At 43.3% G+C, this 20,792-nt stretch overlaps 2 protein-coding genes across 3 annotated transcripts; one reads left to right on the top strand and one right to left on the bottom strand.

Annotated features, from left to right (window-relative positions):
- Positions 1 to 971: 971 nt before the first annotated feature.
- Positions 972 to 10,109, top strand: LOC110511352 (antizyme inhibitor 1). 2 transcript variants are annotated; one of them, XM_021592313.2, is made up of 12 exons: positions 972 to 1,179; positions 3,188 to 3,310; positions 4,619 to 5,006; positions 5,447 to 5,620; positions 5,988 to 6,160; positions 6,288 to 6,416; positions 7,272 to 7,353; positions 7,491 to 7,565; positions 7,818 to 7,980; positions 8,166 to 8,281; positions 8,533 to 8,747; positions 9,047 to 10,109. In XM_021592313.2, the coding sequence occupies exons 3-12, from the start codon at positions 4,905 to 4,907 to the stop codon at positions 9,159 to 9,161; spliced, it is 1,344 nt and encodes a 447-aa protein (XP_021447988.2). In that variant the 5' UTR covers positions 972 to 1,179; positions 3,188 to 3,310; positions 4,619 to 4,904; the 3' UTR covers positions 9,162 to 10,109. The 2 variants fall into 2 exon arrangements, with proteins under 2 accessions (XP_021447988.2, XP_021447980.2); XM_021592305.2 differs by lacking the exon at positions 972 to 1,179 and adding an exon at positions 2,220 to 2,478.
- Positions 10,110 to 14,760: 4,651 nt separating this feature from the next.
- Positions 14,761 to 19,681, bottom strand: LOC110511366 (Krueppel-like factor 10). Its single transcript, XM_021592320.2, has 4 exons — positions 19,492 to 19,681; positions 17,069 to 17,317; positions 16,063 to 16,903; positions 14,761 to 15,753 (listed from the first exon to the last, which is right to left on the bottom strand). Exons 1-4 carry the CDS (start codon positions 19,531 to 19,533, stop codon positions 15,449 to 15,451), a joined length of 1,437 nt encoding a protein of 478 aa, XP_021447995.1. The 5' UTR covers positions 19,534 to 19,681; the 3' UTR covers positions 14,761 to 15,448.
- Positions 19,682 to 20,792: the final 1,111 nt, after the last annotated feature.

Here is a 20,792-nt window from a genome sequence, read left to right as displayed (position 1 = left end):
TATATCTTTATGTTTGAAGCCTGAAATGTGGCAAAAGGTCGCAAAGTTCAAGGGGGCCGAATACTTTCGCAAGGCACTGTACATTATTACAGTTTGAATTGCAATTTAATGTTTGAATTGTAATGCATAAACAGGCACAGTTATCCATATATTTCATTTCAACATTCATTGCCCCCCCCCCCCCCTCCCCCCATGCCTCCAAAGAAACATCTGTGGACATCTACTGTGTAGATGAAAATGGACATTGTCCACAAAACAAGACAGCTGATATGGATTCCTGTAAGACAGTTGTATGAAAATAAGAAAGGGTACAGTAGCCTGTTTTTATATTTTCTAAATATAATATTAAAAAACAGTTCCCAGAGTATACAATTTCATGAAGTGCTATTTTGATTCTCACATGCATTTAGGCTATCAACTGATAAACACCACTTGTGAAACCCGGTATGTGTGGTATGCTGGTGGTGTGTCTAAGCCTTAGGAGCCATGACTAACGTCTAAAGGTGATCATAGCCCATACCACAATGTAAACGCATTCAATCTCTGTAGCAGAGAGCAGCATAGGTTTGTGGCTGCAGGAGACACACGTTTCAGGATAGTCTGGCTGGCTGTTCAGACAGACCCCTGAGGACTACACTAACGAATTACACTAGTAATCCATTGTCAGTAAAAAAAAAAGTTTTAAAAACATCACAACAAAATGTGATATTACCTACTTAACCAAGTTATCATTGATACAATAGTCTACGGGGAATAAAAATAAACCTGTCAAAAGAAATCAATATGCAGGTACCCAGTCCCCCTGTCTGAAATTAAATTAATTGAGTTTTTCCAATTTGGAATAGACCTCCTTCTCCACCAGTAGGCAAGAAGGGTGGCGTGTAAATTCATCTGTGGGTAATATACCCCTTTGTGTCTTCAGAGGGAAGCAAAACTTCACAAACTCTCCGCAGACAAGGCAACGTGAACGTCGAGGAAGTCAAGAGGCAACGTGAACGTCGTGGAAATCAAGAGGCTGAGGTTGTTTAAAAAAACAAAAACACATGCAACCTAATTTCACGCTGTTGAATTTGAAGCATGTGTTTCCAGAATACAAGAGAGGAGTACCAGTGACAATTTGTGGACAACATTTTACAGTTATCGCGGTGCCATGGGAAAAAGCATGAAGACGTAACCAAGGTAACAATACTATCTGATTGAGACGTTACATTCTCAGAACCGTAGTAGTATTTTCTGGCAATAGTTGAATATAATATAATATAATGTTAAAGAGGCAATCTGCATTTCGAACAATAACAATCCACCTACCCCGCCACTGTTTTGGTAAATAGCTGAGGAATGGACTGAATAAATTAAATTCATAGACAGAACTATGGATGAAATGATCTGACCATATAAAAAATGACGTTTGAGGCTATACAGTGTTTGTTTACAGTTTCATTGTTTACAAAAAATGTGGTCGACAAGCCTATATTTTGGGTTATGATAGGATACATGAGGCATTTATGAGTTATTTTCAATAATCGATGGGTAGAGATCGTATATTTAAAAGTTATTTTTAATTTTTTTAAATAAATAATATGAAATTGATTAAACATCATTCTCAGCATATCAATAGCATATGTATAATTGTAAATAATATGATCACAACAATATCACACATGAGGAAAAGACAGTAATGCTTAGAATTAAAATACAAGCCAGACAACCTATCAGTCGCATTTGCTTTGACAGCTCGAAAACCCCGCCTATCTGACGTCATCCCCTTTCTTTCCAAAGATATTTATAAGCAAACCAAGATAAACCACGGCCTATCGTTTCCAATAGGAACAAATTAGTCATAGTGGGCAGAACAAGCAAGGAGGTGGGCAGAGCCAAGCACGAGCTAGCGAGATCCTATTTGCCTGTTCTATCCTACATCTGCATATTTCCGTTATGGAACGCCTACTGTGTGAAATGCGTGAATGGAATAACTCAACTCGCATTTGCGCTCCTTATAGACAACGCGAAGTTTAACATTTTTACAAAGGGCAAAGTCTATAAAACTTAGTCCACTCTGTTCAAAACAGATTTTAGTTTAGTGAAAAGAAAAATGTATTTGGATCAAATGTTAATCGGTTAGAAACTTTGCAGAATTTCGGCAAAAATCAACTTCCTCCCATCTTCTCCTACTGCTCGCCACTGGGCTTCCTCTCACTACCAAATTTGATAGTGAGTGGAAACGCCAAGCGAATGCTTCACATTTATACATCCGGTGAAATATCTGTCTCATTGTTCTATCTGTGTTTCTTCCTCTCTGTAGACTTCGGCAGTTTTGCTCGCTGCGTAGCTACGAAAGGGTTCGATTTAGCTTCAAATCTCGATCTGCACCTCCGCTTTGATGGCATTTTTTCTTTCCTATAGTGCCCCCGCCACTCTTTGAAAATTCCACCTAAAAGGAAAAAACGACCCACCCCAAATATTGGGTTTTATTCTCACGTAAGTACCTACTAGCTAGCTAGCTTGGTAAGTGGTTAACGTTAACTGTTTAAGGAGGGAAAGTAGCTAGAGTTAGCCGCAGCTAGCTACGTTAGCTGGTTAGGCAATGAACGAACTAGCTAACGACTGACTGTCATTATTGTCGTCATTCATCAAAGTGATTTAGCTAGCTATTTTAGTTTATATATTATCATAGCTAGCTAGCCAACTGTGCTAAGATAATTCACGTTATTTACGATTATTTAAACGTTATCAGTGTTTCTAGCACTCGGAGTCTTATTTACAGCCATTTATCACACGTTAGCTAATATTCGCCTGCTGAGTTGGCATGTAATGTAAGTTAGCTGGCTAGCTAGCTATGGACGGTTTGTTTTGAAATTTCAGTGTTGTTATTTTGGAAACAACAGTGGTACAATCATTAGCTATTTAGTTGAGGTTAGAACTTAGTTAACAACATTTAACATATTCGACAACATAAGGTACAACGTGGCATTCATTCAAAATGGAGAAATAATTATTTGAGATGACAACCATAACAACCTAAAGAGAATTTCACACCCGTTATAGCTGTGAAAACCATCAGTCCCTAACGATCAATTAACCTATGTCTTGCTTTCCCATTCAATATTTAATTTGATCTCATCTAATCCTCAGAGCCAGCTTTGCCTCTCTTTCCTCTTGACTCAACTGTATCTTGTCTTCTGTGCAGGTGTACAATTACTACCCAGACGGCTTAGGGGCGGCTCTCCGCCGAGAGCCGTTCGACTTCAACGCAGAGCCACCTTGGGATCCTAGCTGATAGTGGGGGACCTCCATCTCCTAACTCGTCCATGTGAGTAGACATCAGGTCGCATAGGAGGAGTAATGTTCTCGGTTCAGTTTAGCCTCTTAGATCATAATAAATATAAAATACAATGGACAAGTTGTCCATGTCCTTGTGGTGACTGTTGTAATAACAATAGCATAGTGTTGGGCTACTTTTATCTGATGCTCTCTGTCCCTGTTTTTACTGGTGACTGGTTAGATCCAGTAACAGAGAGGGGCCACTCAGCTATGAGTCATAGTTGTAACACAATGTTTCCTGTCTTCACCTTTAACCTAAATATGATGATTTCTTTGTGTATGTCATGTTGTAAGTATACTGTTAGATTTGTGATATGCTTTTATTTCCTCCCAGATCTGCCCCAGTGAAGTTAGTGGTCTGTAGAGTTAAACATTTTTCAAAGTTGCACAAATGTTTTTTTCCATCAACCAAAAAGAGACCATAATTTGTGACCTTTGATCTTTTGTCTTAATTGTAGTGGGTTGTTTTCAGTGTATTCACAGACTGCTGAGATGTTGTTTTAGTCATGCCACGGCTGGCCTGTTTCTTAGAGCTGTTCCAGCTTGCTATCATGAAGCTGTCTCTGTGTTTTTGAATTGCCAGTACGAGGCTCCCAGCCACAGAACAGAGACAGGGAGACACACAGCACCCTTATGATCACAATAGTCCAACCTGACTGTGCGACACTGCACCCCTCTGATTACAGACAGTGTTCTGGTTCAGTCCAGCCGTCAGACATTGCAGTCTGAGGCCAACCAACCAGACATTGTGTCACCGCACACACACAGTGCACATCTGGGCCAGACCCAGGCCCACAATGCTCTACTGACTGACGTATTATGTAACATTATTGAATGCAGAGATCTGACATCCCATGCCGCTGGTATTGTACCCAGATAATGCCACCAAAAGAAACCTTTATGGGTCACTGCCAGTGGGATTAATCCTAATTGTCGGGAGTAATTGATGGTAAGGTAAACAAACTCCATGCCCCAGAGATCTTGTTTTCACAGTGGCTGTCCAGACACCCAGGGCTTCCCATACACAGCCCCATAACGTGATTTCCACCAAGACCTCTGATTGGCTGACCTCAGAAATATCTTGGTTCACAGCCGGAAAACATCCTAAAGGCTTAACTGGTCAAACTAAGTGTAACATTTAGAGAAAAGTAGACCAACTGCTTTGGCCTTTTTCTGTCAAATAATTACCTATTTCTTTCCCCCCCATTTTTGTAATGATTAGATGGATCTAATTTTCCCCATCCACTTCAATAGTTAGGGCTATATTTCACGCTGCCTCTCTTCCTGTGTTTTCCAGTTTGCTGCATACTATCTAAGGGCTCAGAGAGCGACCACTTCACCCAGGGGCTCAGAGAGCGACCACTTCACCCAGGGGCTCAGAGAGCGACCACTTCACCCAGGGGCTCAGAGAGCGACCACTTCACCCAGGGGCTCAGAGAGCGACCACTTCACCCAGGGGCTCAGAGAGCGACCACTTCACCCAGGGGCTCAGAGAGCGACCACTTCACCCAGGGGCTCAGAGAGAGACCACTTCACCCAGGCATAATTCTTTATGACTGTCAGATTAGCAGACAACAGTTGAGATGAAGGGACTAGCTGATGAACCAAACTACTCCATCGCCCTGCTGGAGGGAGCCACGGCCCTCAGCGACATGGTTGAGAATCACATTTATGAACAAACACTGGTAAGTACTGTAAAGAGACATTCTCTGTACATTAATATACTTGCTACTTTATAGCGTATCGAAGTTGTGCCCATGGAAATGAGATTAGTTGATTGCCTAATCCAGAAATAGATTGATAAATTCTAGCAATCAGCACATAAATAAATTGATTGAGGATGTGACAAATACAATGCTGCTTTGTAAAACTGTGTGCCAGTCTCCTCTCACTTGGTTGAAGTGACAGGTTAATGAGTCATTGCGCCCGGTGACCACGCTCTATATGCTTTCAATTCACATCAGTGAAAAAATGAGGTTTTGGATTTCTCTTATATAATTGTATGGTGTTGGTTGATAGACAGTAAGAATAATCAGTCATTGTGTACTTGACAGATACAGGTGAATGACATAATAGCATGCCAGACAGCCAGTAAACCTGTCGTGTCATGTTTTTCCTCCCTCAGGCTGAGAAGAATGCGTTCTTCGTGGCAGACTTGGGGGTCCTTATGAGGCAACATGTTCGCTGGCGAACCCACATGCCCCAGATGCGTCCCTTCTACGCTGTCCAAGCCAACAGCAGCCTGGCTGTCATTGAGATCCTAGCTGCTCTCGGCACTGGCTTCATCTGCACCAACAAGGTGCCTGCAGCGCTCTCTCCCGCTACTACTGTCATAACACTGCAATAGCATAACAGACAACCTGTCCAGATCAAATTGCATTTTAGTGTAGATTAATTTACGGGTCCTTTTCCACAGCTTTAGGATGTGTTTTTCAGTTAAATGCATTTTATAGATTCATGGCTTACATCAGTTGCAGCTTCTCACAGCGCTGTTTAGGATTTGTTGGGCCAATTACTGCTTTATAACTGCTTCATAATTCGACTGGCCTCTACTCACAGAAAATAGGAAGGAGCGCCATCTAGTGGAGAAATGTCTCGCCACAGATCATGGCTCCTTCACTACTTAGAGCTGTAATATCAACATTGATGTTTTTGTGTCTTTTCAGTATGAGTTGGAGCTTGTGCAGGGCTATGGCGTTCCCTCTGAAGACATTATCTACAGCGGTGTGTGTAAGCAGATCTCCCAGATCAAGTACGCAGCTAAGAACGGCATCGACTTCCTGGTGTGTGACAACGAGGCCGAGCTACGCAAGATCGCTCGCTGCCATCCCCGTGCCAAGTAGGTGTCCATGTAACTGTTATTAAACCGTTGTTTTAAAAGTCTATATATAATACTCTCTACAATAAAACTACAATGGCTAGATATGAAATCCCTAAAAATGATAATCTCCCTCGTCTCTGCTCAGACTGCTACTGGAGGTGTCCACAGAGGCTTCCGGTGAGGAGATGGGCATGGCGTTTGGCTCCAAGCTGAAGGACTGCAGGCACCTGCTGGAGAGCGCCAAGGAACTGGGCCTGCAGGTGGTGGGGGTCAGGTAAGTCCTTCTGCAACGCCACCCTTCCTCTCTAGTCAGAGTTCATTATTATATTCTAGGTTTTTCTCTTTTGTCTTTTAATTATGTGCTAATAAATTAAACTGTATGTGTGCAGCAGAATGGTGTGCCTGTGTCCAATACTATTTTCACCCTGAGGAGAAAATAGTTTACTGTAGCATTGGGGATTGGACAATTCAGCAGTATTTTTTTTGTTTGCCTGAATAATATAGTCACTTGCCCGAAAATGTGAAAATAGTTGTTTACACCCAAATTGCTGTAACTTGTCGGTCACTTAACAATAGGGAGGAAGTAGAAAAATCAGTTTTATGGACCTGCAACATTGGACGTATAACTTCCGCAGAGTGTGAGACACTCCTATTCATTTCAACAAAACCCTGGGTGTAAGCGTGCCGGCTCCCCAAGAGGTTTGCGCTGCTTGAGCTGAACTCTATTTCTATTCTATTTTCAAGATTTCAACATGCAGCTCGCAGCCGAGATCAATAGGACATAGTAGCTAGTGCGCTGCGCTCTGACCACACGTTAAGCTTCCAGTTAAGCAGGTTACTGAAATTATTTTTTTAAAAATTTTATCGCCTGCCTAATGAAGCTGCCCGGCTGCCATAAATTGACCGTCTTTCACTTAAACAATGGAGATGAACCAGACAGATTAGTTTTAGGTTAGGCCTACTGGATTTTTTTTGCAGTTTTGTTGTTTCACTTCATTATTCCATTTTGTTATTACTTTGGGTGACCTCAGAGCAGGCTCGACTTGCCCGTCTGCTCAGTTTCCGTTCCTCAGTCAATCACCTGATTATATGGTATTCCCATGACGTCATCATTATCCCCATGATGCAGGTTCCACATTCCCAGCTCCTGGGACGACCCTCAGGCCTACAGCCATGCAGTGTCTGACGCTCGCTGTGTCTTTGACATGGGGGTGAGTTAGCTGGTGCTTATGTTATGGGACATTGACTGTGCATAATATGTGAAGGAGACAGCCTGAAATATGAACCACCCTCCTATTATATTTTTGTTTTTAAGTTTACAAGTATTTTTCTTTAATGTTGTTTTCAGGAGGATATTGGCTTCAGTATGACAATCCTGGATATTGGAGGTGGATTCAACGGCTCAGAGACTCAGCTGAAACAGGTCATTATTGTATGATAGTTAGCTCGATACATTGGACTGATTTAGATGGACTACTTCAGCTGAATTAATATGTGACTCAGTCAGTCAATGGTCACAAACAACTTCACCTTCTTTCTGACGTCAGGCCTGTACTAGTAATGTATTTTTCAAAGGAAAGCCTTCACACAGCTTACCTTTTGAATTTGAACAAACACACTCTATAGAATGCCTGTTAGGCTGAAGGTGCTGACTGTTTTTTTCCTCTGGTAACAGATTAACAGTGCAGTCAGGCCGTTGTTGGACCTGTACTTCCCTGCATCGTCTGGCGTCTCCATCATGGCAGAGCCTGGGCGTTACTACGTGTCCTCCTCCTTCACCCTGGCTGTCAACATCATCGCTAAGGAAGTAGGCGCCCGGGATCTTTATGGCAATCACGGTCAGGGGCAGTACCTTCTCAATACCTAGCATATGAAGTCAAATGCACTTCCATGGTGTGGTGGGCTGGTCAAAATCAGTGCTATAGTAAACGTGGTTCAGCAGACCTAGATGCTCCAGTAGACCAGCACATACCTTTCCTACTATTTTTGTCTCATGACTCTTGACTGCCATACCTCTTTACAGATGAACCATCTCCCAACGATGAGCCAGAGTTCCTGTACTACATGAATGATGGGGTGTATGGCTCGTTCACTAGCAAGCTAGCAGACAATGTGATTCCAGCCCCAGCTCTGCCCAAGGTGAGTTTTGGCTTCAGGGCTTAGTAAACTAAATCTAAATAAACAAAATTACTAATGAAATGGCAAATATTCAGCATTTTCATGATTTTTTCATCACTAAGAAAAGTTCAGTTCAATTCAATTTCCTGTCTCAAGCACCCTGGAGTGAATATTAGGCTACATCCCAAATGGAAACCCTATTCCCTATTTACTCATAACTATGGCCCATAAGTCTCTCTAAATGACTCTCTCTGTGTCCCTGGATGTCCCAGAGCGGTGTGTCTGAGGAACCAGTGTTTGCCAGCAGTCTGTGGGGTCCGTCGGGTGATGAGCTGGACCAGGTGGTGGATCAGTGTCTGCTGCCAGAGCTCAGTGTGGGAGACTGGCTGATCTTCAACAACGCTGGTGCCTATAGCCTGGGCCCTCCGTCTACTTTCACAGATTCACCCAGACCCCCTGTCTACTACACCATCTCTACTGGAGACTGGTAAGAGACAGACCAATGTCAGGGTCAGGCTGGCACTGTCACTGTTTGAAATGGGGAGCTGTTGAGGATTTGATTTGATTTATTGTTTGAGGTGAGTTTCCCTCATTTAATGTATGTAAAGTGCTTTCACCATCTGGAAAAGTGTTATTAAATTACATCAGTTTGTTTATTTGGGACCTACTGAGTTTTATTTTAACAGTTGTGTGCTTCCATTGACTTAGTTTGTTCTATATTGTTTTAGTAGTCATTGAAGTGAAGATTAGTTATTTTCAACAAGTTTTGTTTTTTGTTGTTGACAGGCTTGAGATGCAGGATGCTGGTATCACCCAGGACATCAGCATGAAGAACTTCTCTCTGGTCCCCTACTTCCTCCACTCCAGCCAATCAGACGAAGCCCTGTCGGTCCCAGCTTAGGCTAGCTGAACCAATCCCATGTCTCTGCTGTGCTGACCTCACCTGGTCAACATTCCAATGGGAGGAAAAGACTGAATGGTGCTTGCTGGCTAAAAGCTTTTTATTATTCATTTCATAAGGAATTTAGCTTTTTTTGGGGGGGGGGACAAGCCCTATACAGTATGTTGTTGGCTCTCTCAAGGAATAGCACAGATGTTCCTTCCTTTTCCACATGCAATAAAATGGATGAGTCTGTAGGGGTGGAACTCCCACCTGTGTGGGTATCCTATGTGGTTACAGTTTACATACAGTAAATGGAATTTAAAAGTTATACATGAAACATGTATTATATTGCCTATGTCTCCTTTTGCCAGTCTTGTAAATTCAATTGTTTACCTACTCAAAGTGGAGCAGTTGCTTATTTTAACAAAACCTGATGTTTTAAAGCCATTTTTGGATGCTTCGCTAAAACATATTTATGTTTATTTATGGTTTTGTTTGTGTTTGTTTTTTGTGCTATGAATATCTGATCCCCTGGCATTTATGATCAGTCAGTATTTAAAAGGGGGCATACAGTAGCCAATGATGCATCCCAAATGGCACTCTATTCCCTATTTACTGCACTACTTTTGAACAGGGCCCACAGTGCACTACTTTTGACCAGATCCCTATCTAGGGAATAGTGTCATTTGGGATGCATAAAACAGTACAGTTCCTCAGATAAAGGGGAACTCTATTTGACTCAAGCAATATGACTACAGAATATCATTCACCAAACATCTCGTTGATAGGGAGCTTGTGCTCACACTCTAAATATAGACCGTCTTGAGACTATTATCATAATGCAACATTGATGTTTCATTTTTTTTTTTTTTAAATCCCTCTTACAAGTCTCTGTGGAAAGAATTGTCAGTGAATTGGTCTCCAGTTTTGCCTAAAGTAAATTAATATAAAAGCTCTGAATCATAATGTGTATATGTTGTTCTTGCTAGTAAAACATACATTTTCACCCACCGCTTATTAACCGCAATGTTATACTGGTAACATGAGCCACTATACCCAAACATACGCAGGGGACAGCTTATTAGGTATACCTAATACTGGGTCGGACCCCCTTTGCCTCTAGAACAGCCGGAATTCTTTGGGGCATGGAAACATTGATCAATTGATATCAAAATAAAATGCTTTTGGTCACATATGCATATTTAGCAGATGTTATTGCGGCTTTAGTGAAATGCTTGTGTTTCTAGCTCCAACAGTGTGGTAGTATCTAACAATACACACATCTAAAAGTAAAAGAATGGCATGAAGAAATATATAAATATTAGATTGAGCTATGTCGGAGTGGCATTGACTAAAATACAGTACAATAGAATACAGTATATACACATGAGATGAGTAAAGCAGTATGTAAACATTCAAGTGACTAGTGTTCCATTATTGAAGTGGCCAGTGATTCCAAGTCTATGTATATAGGGCAACAGCCTCTAAGGTGCAGGGTTGCATAACCGGGTGGAAGCTGGTTAGTGATGGCTATTTAACAGTCTGATGGCCTTGAGATAGCTGTTTTTCAGGCTCTTGGTCCCAGCTTATATGCACCTGTACTGACTTCGCCTTCATGATGATGGCGGGGTGAACAGGCAGTGGCTCGGGTGGTTGTTGTCATTGATGATCTTTCTGGCCTTCCTGTGACATCAGGTGCTCTAGGTGTCCTGGAGGGCAGGTAGTTTGCCTCCGGTGAGGTGTTGGGCAGACCGTTGCGGGCGTAGCAGTTGCCGTACCAGGCGGTGATACAGCCTGACTTGATGCTCTCAATTGTGCATCTGTAAAAGTTTGTGAGGGTCTTAGTTGCCAAGCCAAATTTCTTCAACCTCCTGAGGTTGAAGAGGCGCTGTTGCGCCTTCTTCACCACATTGTTTGTGTGGGTGGACCATTTCAGGTCGTCAAAAAAGTGATGAGTACACCAAGGAACTTGGAGCTTTCCACCTTCTCCACTGCGGTCCCATCGATGTGGATAGGGGCGATAGCAGCTCCTTGGTTTTGTTGATGTTGAGTGAGAGGTTATTTTCCTGGCACCACTCTCCCAGGGCCCTCACCTCCCTGTAGGCTGTCTTGTCATTGTTGGTAATCAGCCCTACTAATGTTGTGTCGTCTGCAAACTTGATTGAGTTGGAGGCATACGTGGCCACGCAGTCATTGGTGAACAAGGAGTACAGGAGGGGGCTCAGCACACACCCTTGTGGGGCCCCAGTGTTGAGGATCAGCAAAGTGGAGGTGTTGTTTTGAAGTCCAGGACCCAGTTACACAGGGCTGGGTTCAGACCCAGGGCCCAAACTTAATGATGAGCTTGGAGGGTACTATGGTGTTGAATGCTGAGCTGTAGTCAATGAACAGCATTCTTACATAGGTATTCCTCTTGTCCAGATGGGATAGGGCAGTGCGATGGCGATTGCATCGTCTGTGGACCTATTGGGGCGGTAAGCAAATTGAAGTGGGTCTTGGTGTAAGGTAGAGGTGATATGATCCTTAACTAGCCTCTCAAAGCACTTCATGGAACAATGGTGGACATCTTGAAGCAAGTGGGGATAGCAGATAGGGATAGGGAGAGATTGAATATGTCTAAACACCAGTCAGCTGGTCTGCACATGCTCTGAGGACGTGGCTAGGGATGCCGTCTTGGCCAGCAGCCTTGCGAGGGTTAACGCGCTTAAATGTCTTACTCACATCAGCCATGGAGAAGGAGGAACCACAGTCCTTGGTAGCGGACCGTGTCGGTGGCACTGTGTTATCCTCAAAGTGGGCTAAGAAGGTGTTTAGCTTGTCCGGAAGCAAGGTCAAGAGACCTAACGTGTGCCAGGAAAACATTCCCCACTCCATTCCGCCACCAGCCTGTACCATTAACACCTGGCAGGATAGAGCCATACTCGTGCTGCTTACTCGAAATCCTGACTCTGCCATAAGCATGACGCAACAGGAACCGGGATTTGTCAGACCAGGCAAAGTTTTCCCACTCCTCAATCGTCCAGTGTTGGTGATCGTATGCCCAGTGGAGCCGCTTCTTCTTGTTTTTAGCTGATAGGAGTGGAACCCGGTGTGGTCGTCTACTGCAATAGCCCATTCTTGACAAGGACCGACGAGTTGTGCGTTCCGAGATGCCGCTATTTGCCTTTTAGCTTGCACGATTCTTGCCATTGTCCTTCGACCTCTTATCAACAAGCAAGTTTTCGCCCACAGGACTGCCACTGACGGGATGTTTTTTGTTTGTCGCACCATTCTCGGTAAACCCTATACACTGTCGTGCGTGAAAAGCCTAGGAGGCCAGCTGTTTCTGAGATACTGGCACCGACGATCATAACACGTTAGGTTGCTTAGGTCACTCATTTTGCCCATTCTAACGTTCAATTGAACAGTAACTGGATGCCTGTCTGCCTGCTTTATATAGCAGGCCACATGAATCAGTCTCTGTAGGAGCAAACCATAATCGAAAAATGTGTTGATGTACCTAATAAATTGGCCACAGTGTATATTCCACTAGAACAGGGTGTGTTGTCTATTTTCGACTGAGGATAACAATGTTGAGTAACTGCTTTTATGTTCACTCTACACAGAAAGTGAATGCCTCTCAATGGAAGGAGACTCCGGTGACCTCTAACCTACTATTCAGTCACAACACCACCTTGAAGTGACACAGATAGGTGCCCAGAAAGAGAAGTATACTACAAAGCAGGATCAATGTGCTTTGGGCAGCTAACTTTAATAAACAACCAAAAATAACAGTTGATTTTCTGGTTCATTAAGAAAGCTAAACATAGATACACTATATATACAAAAGTATGTGGACACCCCTTGAAATTAGTGGATTCGGCTATTTCAGCCACACCTGTTTCTGACAGGTGTATAAAATCGAGCACACAGTTATGCAATCTCCATAGACAAACATTGGCAATAGAATGGCCTTACTGAAGAGCTCAGTGCCTTTCAATGTGGCACAGTCATAGGATGCCATCTTTCCAACAAGTCAGTTTGTGAAATTTCTGCACTGCTAAAGCTGCCCTGGTCAACTGTAAGTGCTGTTATTGTGAAGTGAAAACGTCTAGGAGCAACAACGGTTCAGTAGCGAAGTGGTAGGCCACACAAGCTCACAGAACAGGACAGCCGGGTGCTGAAGCGAGTAGCGAGTAAAATAATAATCTGTCCTCGGTTGCAACACTCCCTATCGAGATCCAAAAAACATCAGCACAAGAAATGTTTGTCGGGAGCTTCATGAAATGGGTTTCCATGGCCGAGCAGCCTCACCCAAGCCTAAGATCACCATGCGCAATGCCACGCGTCGGCTGGAGTGGTGTAAAGCTCGCTGCCATTGAACTCAAGCAGTAGAAACACGTTCTCTGTAGTGATGAATCACTCTACACCATCTGGCAGTATAACGGACAAATCTAGGTTTGGCGGGTGCAGAGAACACTACCTGCCCCAATGCATAGTGTCGACTGTAAAGTTTTGTGGAGGAGGAATAATGGTCTGGGGCTGTTTTTCATGGTTCGGGCTAAATCTTAGCGCTACAGCATGCAATGAAATTTTTAACGATTCTGTGCTTCCAACATTGTGGCAACAGTTTGGGGAAGGCCCTTTCCTGTTTCAGAATGACAATGCACAAAGTGAGGTCCATACAGAAATGGTTTGTCGAGATCATTGTGGAAGTACTTGACTGGCCTGCACAGAGCCCTGACTTCAACCTCATCGAACACTTTTGGGATGAATTGGAACGCTGACTGTGAGCCAGGCCTAATCGCCCAACATCAATGCCCGACCTCACTAATGCTTGTGGCTGAATGAAATCAAGTCCCCGCAGCAATGTTCCAACATCTAGTGCATTGGTATTCAACTCTTACTCTGTGAGGTCCGCAGCCTGCTGGTTTTCTGTTTTACCTAATAATTAATTGCACACACCTGGTGTCTCAGATCTAAATAAGTTCCTGATTAGAGGGGAATAATGAAAAGAAACCAGTGGAAGTGGCTGCGAGGTCGAGAGTTGAGTTTTAGGGATCTATTGGAAAGCCTTCCCAGAAGAGTGGAGGCTCTTCTTTCACACCAAGAAAGTCATGAAGAGGGCACAACAACTAATTTCCCCCTTCAGGAGACTGAAAAGATATGGCATGGGTCCCCAGATCCTCAAAAAGTTCTACAGCTGCACCATCGAGAGCATCCTGACCGGTTGCATCATCACCTGGTATGGCAACTGTTCTGCATCTGACTAAGGCGCTACATTGTGTACAGCCCAGTACATCACTGGGGCCAAGCTTCCTGCTATCCAGGACCTATATACTAGGCGGTGTCAGAGGAAGAGACAAAAAATTGTCAGACTCCAATCACCCAAGTCATAAACTGTTCTCTCTGCTACCGCACAGCAAGATGTACCCGGAGCGCCAAGTCTAGGTCCAAAAGGCTCCTTAACAGCTTCTATATTTTCTTAACTATTTCTTGAACTGCATTGTTGGTTAAGGGCTTATAAGTGAGCATTTCATGGTAAGGTAAACATAGATACACTATATATACACTGTTGTATTTGGCACATGTGACAAATACAATTTGATTTGAATTCAACACAAATACAACAAACTAGTAAAGTTTTACACATTTTATTTCACCTGTAACGAAATAAGAAATATATGTAATTTAGTCAAGTTAAATATACATTTTCTCTTAACATTCTCTTTGGCCAAACATAATTCTCATGAATATTAAATATACAGTGTATTGAGCACATTCAGTAGGTAGAAAAACAATTAAATGCACAAGATCTAATAGTCCTGCATAGTTTTGCAATCCATAACAGTAATTGACTTATTTGGTAGGCTCACAGATTCTGGAAGAGTCTATTTATTAAGGCTCTGGCTGTTCAGTTTTAACTTCTACATTTCTGGACCTTGCTCCACACTTTGGAGGTTGCCACCAAAAGAGCGGACAGTCGCCACCACTATAACCAAATGACAAGAGGGTGATCTCTTCTTGTCAGTAGTTCAAAGCACAGTTGTAAACAATAATATTTGTATAATCTTCAACAAGAGCTGATCAAACTTTTAATGTAAAGGAGTAAAACCCTGCTATCATTCATCACACATTAAACTGCCAATAACAACATCATATCTCAAGTGGACCTGAATGAAATATGAAATTAAAAGTCAAGAAACTTTAAACATGTCTAAGAACTTTAGTTTTTTAAGAATGTAATTAATTAATTGCATTGAAGTCTTCAGTGAGCAGTAAGTAGCACAGTGAATTAGTTCCTTCCCATCTAATGAAGAAACAGCTTATTCTACAGTGTCTTTAAGGCAAGAGTTTATTCTGGGCAGAGGACGAAGGAATGGTGCTGAAAACACTGCATGTGTAACATCAACGCTGTGACAGATTCCCATCTGCCAACAGGGCACCTTCTTGGTGGCCAGGTGTCGACGGGCGTGCTTGGCCAGGTGGTCGCTACGCATGAAGCGGCTGTGGCACATGGGGCAGGCGAAGCGCTTCTCTCCCGTGTGGGTTCTACGGTGGCGTGATAGCTCATCGGATCGAGCGAAGCATCTCTCACAGCCTTCCCACCTGCATTTGAAAGGTTTCTCACCTGAACAGAACACATAAGAGGAAAGACTAGTGTTACAGCAAGAGACGCACACAGTCAGCCATACAGGCTAAGAAGGTGACCTGATCTTGTTATTATGTAAGGTCTTTGAACGCTGTGGCTTTAGTGCAATTACAGCACCAATAAGGTAGGTAGCAAGAGGAAGCCAAAGAAAATAACAACTTTTAAAAAATCTGAGATAAACTCTGTTGTTATTCCTACAATATGTAATGCTTGTGTTACTTGTAAACAAAAAGGCCACTACCTGAATTTGTAACATTTAAACCAGACTCCCCACAAGCCCTGTCTTACCTGTGTGAGTCCTCATGTGAGCCTTGAGGTGGGAGCTCTTAAAGTAGGTCTTGCCACAGTCCTCGTGGGGGCAGATATGGCTGCGGACTCTGGACACCTCAGCAGGCTGCAGGCTGCTCCGCTGGACCACTGAGGTGAAGCCTGGCGCTGGGGCGATGGCTGGCAGCTTGGTGCCACCAGATGTCAGCACTGACGGCTGGATCCCGACAACTGGCCGGGGAACCAAGAAGATGATAGGGCCCTTTGTCACCTGGTCGCCCATGAAGAAGACTGATGGAGGACCAACTGCTGCTGACTGTTGTTGGTGACTGGTCTCTACCATTGGAATATGACTGTTCGCTGCAATGGGCACAGCAGGTAGTATCTGGCAGTAAACTGGAACAGGAGAAACCCCACAGTTGACAGGGGACACCGATGTAGGTTGGTGGAATTTACCAACAGAGGCTGGCAGAGTCACAGTAACCGGAGCCTGGATGGCAGCCAGTTCAGCAGAGGAGTCAAGGGGTGTCATGTTCCCTTTGGAGTCCCTGCCAGATAGCCTATCTGCCAGGGGGTTGATGCTGTCTGGGCTTGGCTGGGGCTGGGGAGGCAGGGGTTGGGTTAGTCTGTGCTCCAGGGGGGCGGCTGGACAGATGCTCCAGCTGCAGTGCTGTGCGTCTGCAGTGTGACGGATCACACTAGTGGCTTGTGATTGGGGCTGGCTGACCATCTGTGGCTGTGTCAAGCCCTGCTGTGCTGGCTGTGGATTATTGCTCTGGCACCAGGAGGTCTGTACTGTCTCTGGAGCAGGATGACTGTGAATGGCCTCAAAGTTTGGCGGGCTGTATGGCGGGGTCATACACTGAGACGGGAGGGTAAAAAAAACAAGGTTGTGGTTACGAAACAATATAATCTCTACATTGTGTGAGGTTATATTTATTAAATTTAACTTAGTATGGAGAATTATCACAGTGAATGTATGTGACAGAACTTGAGAGAACACACACAAGTAACACAGGAAATTTACCAGAGACTCATGAACCTCAGCCGGGTCAAGTGAGAGACGAGAGTCATCCTCTGAGAAGTCAGAGGAAGGGGTCAGAGGTCGGAACTGTCTATGCTTGAAGCTCCTGGAAGTCCTGGCTTTCCAGTGGGTGTTCATGAACATAAGAGCCTCCACGGCCTCCATGTCTCCCACGGCCATAGGGTGACACTGGGACTCTTCATGGTTCTGACTGCCAGGATGGTACAGCTCATCAACTTCCATTGTGCCACTCTGTTAAGAGATAAAGAAATATACACTGAGTGTACAAAACATTAAGAACACCTGCTCTTTGCATGATATTGACTGACCTGGTGAATCTAGGTGAAAGCTATGATTCCTTATTGATGTCACTTGTTAAATCCACTTCAATCAGTGTAGATGAAGGGGAGGAGACGGGTTAAAGAAGGATTTTTAAGCCTTCAGACAATTGAGACATGGCTTGTTCATATGTGCCATTCAGAGGGTAAGTGGGCAAGCCAAAATATTTCAGTGCCAGGCACACCGGTTTGTTTCAAGAAATACAACACTGCTGGGTTATTCACACAACATTTTTCTGTGTGTATCAAGAATGGTCCACCACCTAATAGACATCCAGCCAACTTGACACAATTATGGGAAGCATTGGAGGCAACATGGGCAAGCATCCCCGATAATGGTCTATTAAGGCCCAGTGCGCTACTTCTGTGGGAATATATACACTACTGTATAAAGTTTGGGGTCACTTAGAAATGTTCTTGTTTTTAAAAGAGAAGCAAAAAAAATGTCCATTAAAATAACATAAATTGATCAGAAATACAGTGTAAACATTGTTAATGTTGTAAATGACTATTGCAGCTGGAAATGGCTGATTTTTAATGGAATATCTACATAGGCGTAGAGGCCCGTTATCAGCAACCAATCACTCCTGTGTTCTAATGGCACGTTGTGTTAGCTAATCCGTTATCATTTTAAAAGGCTAATTTATCATTAGAAAACCATTTTGCAATTATGTTAACACAGCTGAAAACTGTTGTCTGATTAAAGAAGCAATAAAACTGTCCTTCTTTAGACTAGTGGAGTATCTGGAGCATCAGCATTTGTGGGTTCAATTACAGGCTCAAAATGGCCAGAAACAAAGGACTTTCTACTGAAAGTTGTCAGTCTATTCTTGTTCTGAGAAATGAAGGTAATTCCATGCGAGAAATTGCCAAGAAACTGAAGATCTCATACAATGCTGTGTACTACTCCCTTCACAGAACAGCGCAAACTGGCTCTAACCAGAATAGAAAGAGGAGTGGGAGGCCCCGGTGCACAACTGAGCAAGAGGACAAGTACATTAGTGTCTAGTTTGAGAAACAGCCGCCTCAAAGTCCTCAACTGGCAGCTTCATTAAATAGTACCCGCAAAACACCAGTCTCAAAGTCAACAGTGAAGAGGCGACTCCGGGATGCTGGCCCAGGCAGAGTTGCAAAGAAAAAGCCAAATCTCAGACTGGCCAATAAAAAGAAAAGATTAAGATGGGCAAAACACAGACACTGGACAGAGGAACTCTGCCTAGAAAGCCAGCATCCCGGAGTCGGCGGGATGTTTTTATTTAACTAGGCAAGTCAGTTAAGAACAAATTCTTATTTGACAATGATGGTGACGCTGGGCCAATTGTGCACCACCCTATCGGCCTCCCGATCATGGCCGGTTGTGATACAGCCCAGGATCAAACCAGGGTCTGTAGTGATGCCTCTAGCACTGAGATGCAGTGCCTTGACCGCTGTGCCACTCAGGAGCCACTATGTGCAATGGCAAAATGTATAGAATTGCCGTAAATTTACTTAAAAAAAAAAAATGTATCTCTGCTGTCAAGTAAACAAGTAAAATGTTTTGCTAACTTATGGCCCCGAAAAGGCTAGGGCCAGCCCTGGCTACTGGTTTAATACATTTACAATAGAGTTCAGCCATTTAACTTCACAAATGGATTGACTGCACAAATCAGTTGACTGCATGTGTGGGTATGGATGTGGGTACGCAGACCCGCCAGCCACTTCGGCTCTTTGTGAGGAGTTCAGAATTTGTGCCCCCTATCACAGTTCAGAATTTTGTAAACTGAGAGTGATCGGCTAGGGTATCCCAGCACTTTGGCCTTTAACACAGTTACCCAGTAGATGCACCGGGCGTGCTGCTTATACAAACAGTCCCACGCCCCCTCCCACAGGCTACGCAGAAAGATGGGACTCAAATCTACTGTCCTACAAGTTAAACTAAATCTCAACATCCACTTATTATTACTGAAAATATCTCAAAAAGTTGTTTACTTCAAAACCTATTCCAAAGAGACATGCACTTTTTTTTTAAACAAAATGTAATCATCCAGCTTCACTAACGTTAGTGGTTTCCAAAATACTTCAGTGAGAATGAGTATTGTAGCTACTTACATTGTTGTGGCGCTCGACAAAGGACGACATACATTTTCTCATATTCGGAGACAATGTATCGAATGTAACGTCACTGTGTTAATGAAGTGGTGTGTGACAGTCAGATTTGTGGTAAATGTTACAATAGATGTTTCCCTTTTCCTTTTTCTAGTTCCATTCAGCGATACTTTCAAATGCAGTGGATACAGAGGGGCAAGTCTCTACTTTCAGCCAATCAGACACAAAGGTGTGTTAGACAGGAACCAATAAGAAAAGAATCAACGCGTGATCAGGGGCTGATGTGGTCCGTGGAAACAGCGTGGTACACAACAGCATCAGCGTGTGAAAATACCGCTGCGAATCCTCTTTTTCCGAGTTGAGTGAGTCACATAAAACCCCTAACATGACGAATTGTCGAATTTTGAAAGATATCAGTTATTTCACTCTCTACTGAACTACATCTGATGATACTTTAATTGTTATATTATATTACATTATTTTACACACCTGATATTGTTAGTCCAAATAAAACTTTTATTTTTATTTTTTTAAGTCTATAAGACTTGACTTAAAAATATAAAATCCAATATTATATAGCAGACTGGTCTCATAGACTATACAATGTAGTAAACGTAAATCCGGGATACCAAATTTGTATCATATATTACATTTGGTATGGTTGCGGCAGGTAGCCTAGGTCTGGGGGGCGGGGTGTAAGTAAAGGTTAGTGGTAAGTGTCAGCTGTCAAGATGTTCCTCCTTTGGGGCAGAGACTGGGAACAATGGGAGGCTGCAGACAGAGACAATAGTGAAACATACACACAGACTGCCTCCCAAATGGCCCCCTGTTCACTTAACAATGTACTACTTTTGACCAGGACCCATAGGGTAGTGCACTATATAGAAAATAGGGAGCTATTTGATATGCACCCAACAGCCAGGCAGCACGGCAGCTCCAGGCCTCTGGGTGGTGTTACTGTCTATCTGACATTGAATGATAATATTTAACATCATACCTCCATTAAAACAACTGTCTATAAATCAAATAATAAAATATTTAATTCAGTCCAGTCAGTTATGACTCACTGAACTCTTTCCATCAAGTACAGTGTTCCTTAAAAGAGTTAACTCCATTACAGGTTCACTGTATCACAGTATCATGTAGTGTCAATGCACGGTCTCTAGACGACCAGCGGTCTCTAGCTCTGGGTGCCAAGTTTATGTACTGTACATCACGGCCAAATAGTGTGTCCTAGATTCAAGTTGTAATGCAAATAGATGGGGTTGTATCTGGAGTGTTGGGACTGGAAACTGTGCCAGTAC

This window comes from Oncorhynchus mykiss, chromosome 3 (assembly GCF_013265735.2).
Source record: "Oncorhynchus mykiss isolate Arlee chromosome 3, USDA_OmykA_1.1, whole genome shotgun sequence".
Lineage (NCBI taxonomy): Eukaryota > Metazoa > Chordata > Actinopteri > Salmoniformes > Salmonidae > Oncorhynchus > Oncorhynchus mykiss.
The sequence above is the reverse complement of the archived record's forward strand: the minus strand, read 5'-3'. Positions and strand labels throughout refer to the sequence as shown.

Bases quoted from the DNA above. Each gene is read 5' to 3' on its own strand.
- LOC110511352 (XM_021592313.2), top strand. From the start codon at position 4,905: ATGAAGGGACTAGCTGATGAACCAAACTACTCCATCGCCCTGCTGGAG. The intron at 6,161-6,287 runs GTAGGTGTCCAT...GTCTCTGCTCAG, and splicing joins CGCTGCCATCCCCGTGCCAA to ACTGCTACTGGAGGTGTCCA. The intron at 7,566-7,817 runs GTCATTATTGTA...CTCTGGTAACAG, and splicing joins CAGAGACTCAGCTGAAACAG to ATTAACAGTGCAGTCAGGCC.
- LOC110511366 (XM_021592320.2), bottom strand. From the start codon at position 19,533: ATGAGAAAATGTATGTCGTCCTTTGTCGAGCGCCACAACAAT. The intron at 16,904-17,068 runs GTAAATTTCCTG...CTCCCGTCTCAG, and splicing joins CTGAGGTTCATGAGTCTCTG to TGTATGACCCCGCCATACAG. The intron at 15,754-16,062 runs GTAAGACAGGGC...TGTTCTGTTCAG, and splicing joins TCACATGAGGACTCACACAG to GTGAGAAACCTTTCAAATGC.